The sequence below is a fragment of the Hippopotamus amphibius genome, chromosome 15, assembly GCF_030028045.1.
Source record: "Hippopotamus amphibius kiboko isolate mHipAmp2 chromosome 15, mHipAmp2.hap2, whole genome shotgun sequence".
In the NCBI taxonomy this organism is placed as follows: domain Eukaryota; kingdom Metazoa; phylum Chordata; class Mammalia; order Artiodactyla; family Hippopotamidae; genus Hippopotamus; species Hippopotamus amphibius.
In genome coordinates, this window is record NC_080200.1 from 22,733,388 (window position 1) to 22,742,623 (window position 9,236).

Below are 9,236 nucleotides of genomic sequence, written 5' to 3' on the forward strand. Positions count from 1 at the left end.
TTTGTAAAATATGGGTTTGCCTCTTTCAAGTAACATAATATCTAAGACCATTCTGGGTGTTGTATTGCATAATGGCGATTTAAATACTTCTAAAATATATATTCTCATTACACATTTTAAAGGAACTTAAAAATCTTTTGTATATATAACATTTTCCTTTTCCTTCTGGGTTATTTTTTAGAATGAAATCTAGAAAAACACACATCAATGGTTCCAAGGGATAACGGTAGTTCTACAGTTCTCAATATTGCCAAAATTATATATATATGTATATATATTTATATTAAATTATATATGATAAAATTTTATCATACATTAATTTTCACTATATTCCAATTGATAATGCATATTATCAGGAAAAAATTAAATCCAAGTTTGAGTATATAAAATTATTTTGTTCAATATGTGGGTTTCTTTAATTTCCATTGAAACTGTAAATTTATTTGGGTATGTTACACACCTTTATCTGTCAAATTACACAGTATATGGATGAGATTTTCAGGAGACTTGGGATTTGATTCATGTTTCAGTCCTAATTTAATGGATTAATTTAATTACTTATGTCTTCTATTTATTACTATTTGTTAGGAAAAGGGACAGTTTTTTAGTACAATAAAGCAATAGTGCCTCTATTTATTGAGAACTTAACTAATGCCCAGTAATCAGTAAAACATTGTTTTCATACTATTTTACTTTATTCTTACAACAACCATGTAATATAGTTTTATACTCATTTTTAAAGCAAAAACTTTATGTCCATAGGCTATAAGAAAAATGCCTAACTTCATAGAACTTGCAATTATTAGAATACAAAATAGAAATAGCTGTGTCTGAGGAATAAGCCTATCCATTTACATTCTCAATTCTGTCTGCTTGATTTGTGGATGACAAGGAATCTTCTGATGGGGCTCTTTATACTTGACTTTAACTACAAAAGGACAGGATTCCCTGTGTTCCTTTGGTTAAATTAGCATTCCTCTAATTATGTTTCTTCATGTATTCATAAATATATTTTTAAATATTTATTCCATATTTTGTCTTTGCAATGAGATTTATTGCTTGCAAATCTGAGCATATTGCATTCACCTAGTGTGAAAATGAAAAATAGTATCCATGATTTGAACTAATTTATTAATTACATGCAAGATAGTCATTTATTCCAGCCTACAAGTGTGACTGCATTATTTATTTCATTTTATTTGTTTATTCAATGTATCTGTCTTCTCACTATCAAGCTGGTAGCTGGAACAAACAGAGAAACCTAATTTAGCACTTGAACTTAACTTCCAGGAACTGAGTTCTGGACACATCTGCTTCCTTTGTTACATGATTTCTCCTCTTGATTCTCCAAGGAGAAAGAAATTAATCTAATTCTAATCTACTTCATGTGCAAATAAAAATAATATCAGTGTCTATTGATTTAGTTATTGTGACATTGAATGAGATAATGCATATCAAAGATTCAGTATAGTGCTTAGGATAATATCAATATTTTCTACAATTATTATCAGCCTTGTTATGTCTGGGTTGTCACATATATAGCATTCTGATGTGCAACCAGCCCAATTTTCCCTTTAAAATTTAGGGTCAAATTGAAGAAAAATGACATTTGAGAGCCAGGATAATTTATTAGCCCTCAGGTGGATAACATAGGGCATCCATTTGGACAGGTTGCAAATTCAATAATTCTTGGAAAAGCACATTGAGGTGTGGATAGAAATGGAACAATGAATCTAAAAGGAATTTTAGTACTGTGAAATCAAAGATTTTATCCCACTAGAAAATAAATGGCAAGTGATTTTATACTGTTTTCAATGTGAGAGCAGCAACACAGATGACTAAATATACTCTTGACTTGGAAATCTATCCTGTACATTGAACCTGTCAAATTACATAGACTTGAACCCTCTTTGGTAAAGCAGCTTTTGCTATGAAATAACACATATATCTTTTTATCTTAGTTATTTAAAACTTTTAAAAAGGAAATAAATTTTTGTATACATGATAAATCCCATGATATAATAAAATTCTTATAATCTATTTTGTATTAATCACATAAGAAAATATTTCAAAAATGATAAGCAAAGAATCTATATATAACCTTAGAATGATTAAATTTAATATGGTCATGTATGTTTGCTCTGTGTTCAAAAAATTCATAAATGGTGGGTGGATTGTACTAACTAAAAAAGATACTGTAAATATCTTATCACCTACACTATTCCTATGTTAAAATAAGTAGAATTATATGTTAATTCTCAAATAAGTGTTGTTTTCACTTCCATTACGTTTGATGAGAAAAAGGTAATATTCTTAACAGTAAAAAATTTAAGGCTACTCTTTGTACAGGTATTGTATTGTGCAACAGTTTTTGCTATGCACTTTTATGCATTTTGTCTTCTAATCAACAAATAATCCTAAAGAAGATTGAAAATATGTTTCATTCCATTTTGTACATAATTAAGCTGATATTTAAACATATTTTAATTTAAATCACCTAAATTCATCCAACTACTTATCAGTGACATTGGTATTCAATCTCAAGAAGCCTACTTCTTAATTCCATACTTCTATCTCATAAAATCAAAGAGAAACATTCTATTGATTAAGCATCAAAAAGACAAATAGTGTTATTGGTTCTCTAATTTTTAATGTGCAGTTTTAGTGAGTCACACAACTTCTTGCACTTTAGCTTTCCTACTAATTAAATTTGAAATATATTGGTATTCCAAATGACTTTTTATTTGGAAATATGATTGAAAGCATGAAATGTCTGACGTTACCATAATAACTTTTTTAAGTGCTATTCGTTTAAAATAATTTCTTCTTCAATTGTAAATCCACATTAGACTTTCAAAATCATACTTAAAGTAACTCATCATATGAAAGGTATGTTGAGAAGTTGGTCTTAAGCATGAGCATTGTCTGAAGGTTTTGATTCAAATAGAGAGCACATAGGGAACCCCAAGAAAGCAAATGAAGCCAATTTGCTTTGCTAGAAGACAGCCTAGCAAAACATGAATTTCCTGAATCAGAATTAAGTAGACTAACTCAACAAGGGTGGTAGTAACCTGTCCAAATCTCACAAATATTATCTAAGTGAGTTCTGACATGGCTTTGGTATTCTGTCTTCATGTTATTTACATATTCTGTAACTCATGTCTCTATCCCCTGTTGGCCCTGACTTTGGGCTGGATTAACTGGAGCTTGCGTTAACTGTATATTGCATTACATGTACTTCAGCAAGTTCATAAAGAAACAGTCCCATGTATTTGTACCATGTAATAAAATATGAACTTTAAACAATAATTTTATAGGGTTAATATATTTGATTAGCATAAATGCAAAAGATAGTTCAAAAATAATACCAAACTTATCATGATCAGATTCAAACAATTTACATAACAATAACAAGCAGTTTTATCCCAATAATATTCACATGGTTTAGCATGAGAAAATCTACCAATGTAATCTAGCCCATTAATATTAAATGCATAATAAAATAAAAGTATCTCAAATATATGTAATATTCAATGTAAACTTTGGTTCAAAGTGATGCAACAATTCAAAAATTGTTAATATTTTAAATGGGCTGAGGAAGATAATTAACATGCATATAAACAATGTCAGAACATTGTACATAAAAAGTATATCTATAAGGGAAATTCAAACAATTCAGTAGAAAATATGGACAAGAGGTGCTCACAGTGATTTTGGAAAAGTTATCCAAGAGGTTAATGAATAGTTTTGCTCAGTATCATTAATGAACTTTAAATTAAAACAAAATTATTTTTTCACTTTTAAAATTATTGGCTATAATTACTACACCTAACAATATCTAACGGTACCACATATGAAGTAATTGAAAAAAAATCGACAGTTGATGAGAGTGAAAAAGTTAGAAATTCAGTTACCCAAAGGCCAAAAAATGCTACTTTTAGATTATTTAATGGAAAAAAACTTGTCACATGCACATGGCCATAGATTTTAATGATAGAAAATTAGAAAGAAACTAAGTTTTCAAAAATATCCTATATTTACAATGTAGCATATATGCATATATATATACAATGTAATGAAATGGAGGAGTAACTCTTTCCTGAGCTAGATAGATATAATATACATATTATTGAAATTAAAGAGTATGAAATTACTCTGTATATAATTATATCTTATTTATAAATAATTTGATTAGCAGAACATGTATATCTTTTAATTACATAATGGACATTGGTGGTATACACTCGACATTAAAACAATACAAGATTTACTAAAGATATGGTGCCCATTTACACAATTTGCACAGGTTATAAATTAATTTACAGAGGAACCAAAGTAGTATTGCTAAACCATAGATTATGAATAGAGCCCAAACATCTTCTTGGTAATCACTAATTAATTACTGTCTTCTAAAGTTCGATTTGTAAGGAAAATGTCATATAAGAGAGTAAGTCATTTGCATAGAAATCCACTTCAATTACCGTAGACACTTATAGGGCACAAAAGCTATAGAGGATTTAGTTAAAAGATAACTACTCCCTGGAAGTAACTGAAATGCTCCATATCTTATATGTAGTTGGTACTGTGTCTCAGAATAATTTTGTGTGATGAGTTAATCTGGGCAAGTGTTGATTAATTCATTAACTAGATAACCAGTTAATCAATCAATTAAATGAATATGATAATTAAACTTTTAATTAATAATTAAATCAGTTAATAGATTAATGCTTCTCCTACATTTACAGCTGTATGATTACAGGTCACAAAGAGTGAAAGCCTGGAAGTAAGACCAATTTTTTATGCTCCATTAGGTTATATTTATGTATAAATTTATGAATCATTTATAATGCACACAAATAACAAAATTCAGGCTTATTTTGTGAGTACCAATTAAATATAAATGTTAACTGTTGAGAGGTCTCTAAACTGATAAAATGTCCCTGTAGTCAGGAAAACATGAGGCATATGGCAATGGGGGTCCCTGAGCAGTATCTAGCTAGTGGTAGCTAGAAACCTGGTGTACCGAGATCAGGGCCTGCTTGCAGGTGCGGAACAGAGAAATTTAATCATTTTTGTTTTCCTCCCCAGGAAGCTGAGTTTTAGCATTTCTATATTTGGTTTTGTGAATACATTTTATTTAAAAAATTAATGCATCATGACATTGAAAGAACTCTTGTGAAATGAAACAAATATCAGAGAAACACGTAATAGTCATTACATCAGATACATCACATCAAATATTGACTAAAATGGATGAATATCTGTAATGTCCTCAACACAGGAAGTCCCCAAATTATACAAAACTGGGATTATATAAAAATATTTCCTAGCTTTGTGAGAAAGTAATGTGTGGCATACTGATGAAATACATTAAAATTTTAGAAATGTAACTGGTACCACTATATATATATATATATATATATATATATATATATATATATATATATATATATGTTACCTAATTTATTTGGATCAAAAATAAAGTGGAAATGCAAAGAAATGGACAATAGGATGCTAAAGCAAACATCTTGTTGGAAGTGAACGATTAAGGTCATAACTTTCCCTCCAAGTCTCATTTTTTTCTATGTCATTGACCAAGTTTTCTTAATGAAACACCCAAGCTTCCTTTTAAATAAATTTCATTTCCTAATAATTCATTGTCCTCCAGGAATAACTGGGCCCATGGAAAACACAAGTGACACTGGAGGAATAAATTTCATTCTTCTAGGGCTCTTTAACCACACACAGACCCATCTGTTCCTCTTTTCCATGGTGCTCATGACCTTCCTCACTTCCCTGATGAGCAATGCCCTCATGATCAGGCTCATCCGCGTGGATCCCCGGCTGCACACCCCCATGTACTTCCTGCTGAGCCAGCTCTCCCTCATGGACATGATGCTGGTCCTCACTATTGTCCCCAAAATGGCAGCCAACTACCTGATGCACACCAGGTCTATCTCTCCTGCTGGCTGTGGTACCCAGATCATCCTGCTTCTCACCCTGGGAGGGGGCGAGTGCTTCCTCTTAGCTGCCATGTCCTATGACCGCTACGTGGCCATATGTCACCCCCTGAGATATCCGATCCTCATGAATCAGAAGCTCTGCTTGCAGCTGACGACAGGCTCCTGGCTTTTAGGAGGTGTGGATGGGCTGATACAAGCTGGTGCCACCCTGAGCTTCCCTTACTGCCACTCTCGGGAAATCAACCACTTCTTTTGTGAGGCACCATCACTCGTTCGCCTTGCCTGTGCAGACACCATGATATTCGAGTTTTTCATGTATGTCTGCTGCATCGTGATGTTCTTTATTCCGCTGTGTCTCATTTTGGCTTCCTACAGCCTCATCCTGGCTGCTGTGCTCCGCATGCAATCCACTGCCGCCAGGAAGAAAGCCTTTGCCACCTGTTCCTCCCACCTGGCTGTCGTGGGGCTCTTCTATGGCAGTGGCATGTTTATCTACATGCGACCCAAATCCTATCGTTCAGTGGCCCGTGACAAGGTGGTCTCTGCCTTTTACACCATCTTCACACCTGCGTTGAATCCCCTTATATACAGCGTGAGGAATAAAGAAGTCAAGGGAGCCTTGAGAAAGTGGCTGGAGAAACATTTTCCGTGGTCTAAATAATGAGCAATATTTGCTATAATTACATCACTCAAATTAAATTCAGGTTACCAAATGTTTTTTGTGTGAATATATTTTGCTTTCACTTTTCCAGTTTCATTGCTTTTAAAAAATATTTATTTTATATTTGATAAAATAATAAAAAAATTGCACTTGTCATACTTTCCATACCTTGTCACAGTATTTTCTCTTAACCTCATCCATAAGAGTAAATTACTGAGGCACTATAGCATAAGATATGCTAGACAACAAACATGTAATCTGTATTTCTTTTTGTTCCTGTGATAGAAATTTTTATGATGGGATGAATTATTTTAAAAGTATATAATTCTTTTGATGAAAGGAATGTAAACCTAATTTTGTATAATTTTGACAAATTAAATTTCAAATGAATAAATAATCAACATGAATATGTAAGGAAGTTTCAGAATATATTAGTAAAAATCATTTCAGGGAAATGATTACCTGTAATTATATTTGATTTAGATAAAATCCTTCGGTAAAAGATAAGTAGATTGGACTATAAACACTAGATATTGCTAAAATATGTAACAATCATGAAAGGAAGAAGTCAACATCTTTATCTGAAAGACAACACTAATTAAAAATGATTAATATGTGATGGATTTTTTCCCATAAATTAATACAGATAATATGTTCACAGTAGTAATTAGAAAAAATGGCAAAATATTTTTTCACTTGCTGAAATGAATAGCTCATTTCTACTAAGCACTATAAATATAAAAAAGTCATCTTTGATATCAAGGAAATCCATAGGCCTGAAGATTTCATTTTCATGGGTAACTGGGATGAGTTAATATTATTGGAGAAGTTTTACAATCATGATCTGTGGGAATTTTATTCTGAAGTATTTTATTTTTCAGAGATAGAGAAAGAAAGCAAGAAAGAAAGGAGGGTGGAAGGAAGGGAGGGAGGAAGGAAGGGAGGAAAGGAGGAAAGAAGGGAGGAAAGCAGGGAGGAAAGAAAGGGGGAAAGAGGGAGGGGATAAGAAAGAAAGAATGAAGGAAAGAAAGACGTACTGTACACAATTTGATTTGAAGGGAATTCTATTTTAGAAATGTAGAAAATCAAATTAATATAGTCTCCTGTCAAAAATTCTTAAAATATGAATTTTAGTACCATCTGAATGAACTACCACATCTCATTTAACTATTTTATAATATCTCATGTAAAACAGTAATTAAAATGATTAATATGTGATGAATATTACCACATAAAATAATATGGATAATACATCTTAGATCTTCAAAAAGTAACAACAGGCCTTTCTATAGCTTCAATAATTCTGATTTTACTCCTAATAAACTGTCAGAGCCTTGAAGCTGAAATTTTAGACTAAAATTTACATTTAATCATCTTTCTTTCCATTAAACTTAATATCCTTTAAATATAACTAGAAAATATGGTCAGTATGTAATTTCACACATCAGCTTCCAACATAATTCATTCCAAACACATAAAACAAAGGAATTGGGACTTCTCTGGCTGTCCAGTGGTTAAGACTCTGTGCTTCCAGTGCAAGGGCTGTGGGTTCGATTCCTTGATGGGGAACTAAGATCCCACATGCTGCATGATGTGGCCAAAAATTAAAATAAAATAAAATAAAATAAAAATTAAAAACAAACAAAAAAGGAATTGATACTATATTCCAGGTCATGGGAAATTATATTCTTTAGTCTTTAATCATTTGAAAATTATTTATGAGAGTGTAACTGAGTGATGTAAAGATTGAAGTTTACATGTTTATGAACTAATCTATGGAGAAAAGTACTAATATATATTTATATATAATTTGTATGTGTAAATAATATAAATAAGAAATTATTTAAATATGTAATTTATATATGTAATCTTATATGTGTGTGTATATATATGTATATATATATATATATATATATTATCCTCTTTCTCTTGCAAATGATCCATACTGGGTGGCAGATTGACATAAATCAGTTGAGAATGTTCAGTGATTCCCAATATTCACTGTCTCTAGTAGATGCAGAAATGGATTACCAAAACTTTGTGTTTTGAAACAACAGAAATGTATTTTCTCCATTCCTGCAGTCCAGAAATCCAAATTCATTCCACTAGGCTGACATCAAGGTGACAGCAGGGCTTCTATCTACAGAGGCCACAGAAGATGATCTTTCCCTTGCCTATTCTAGTTTTGGATGGTTGCCAATATTTCTTGTCTTGTGGTTGGATCATCCAATTTCTGCCTCAGTGGTCACATTACTTTCTTCTCTTCTGTCCTTATTGAATCTCTCTTTGTCTTCCACTTGGAAGAATACATGTTGTGACATTTAGGGTCCACTCTGATAGCCTGGGGTAATCTTCTCATCGTAATTCCTTAAATTCCTCAACAACGTCTGCAAAGACTTTATAATACAAGACAACTCTCACAAGAGATTAGTACCTGATATGTTGAGGAACCATTATTTAGTCTACTACAGTTCACCTCAGCTTCAGAAAAAACTCTCATTCATTATTTCAATCTAAGATGCCAAGTAAAGATCAGCTATTTAGAAAGTTTTCAGTCGATATGTTTTCAGCACTAAACTTTTGCTCCTCTCCGTTAGGACTCTGATGACAAA

General features: G+C 31.8%; 1 protein-coding gene across 1 annotated transcript; it reads left to right on the forward strand.

Annotated features, from left to right (window-relative positions):
- The first annotated feature begins 5,682 nt into the window (after positions 1-5,682).
- On the forward strand, positions 5,683-6,624 carry LOC130836949 (olfactory receptor 2T12-like). The gene has a single exon (XM_057709636.1). It carries the CDS (start codon positions 5,683-5,685, stop codon positions 6,622-6,624), a length of 942 nt encoding a protein of 313 aa, XP_057565619.1.
- The last annotated feature ends 2,612 nt before the right edge of the window (positions 6,625-9,236 follow it).

Bases quoted from the DNA above. Each gene is read 5' to 3' on its own strand.
- LOC130836949 (XM_057709636.1), top strand. From the start codon at position 5,683: ATGGAAAACACAAGTGACACTGGAGGAATAAATTTCATTCTTCTAGGG.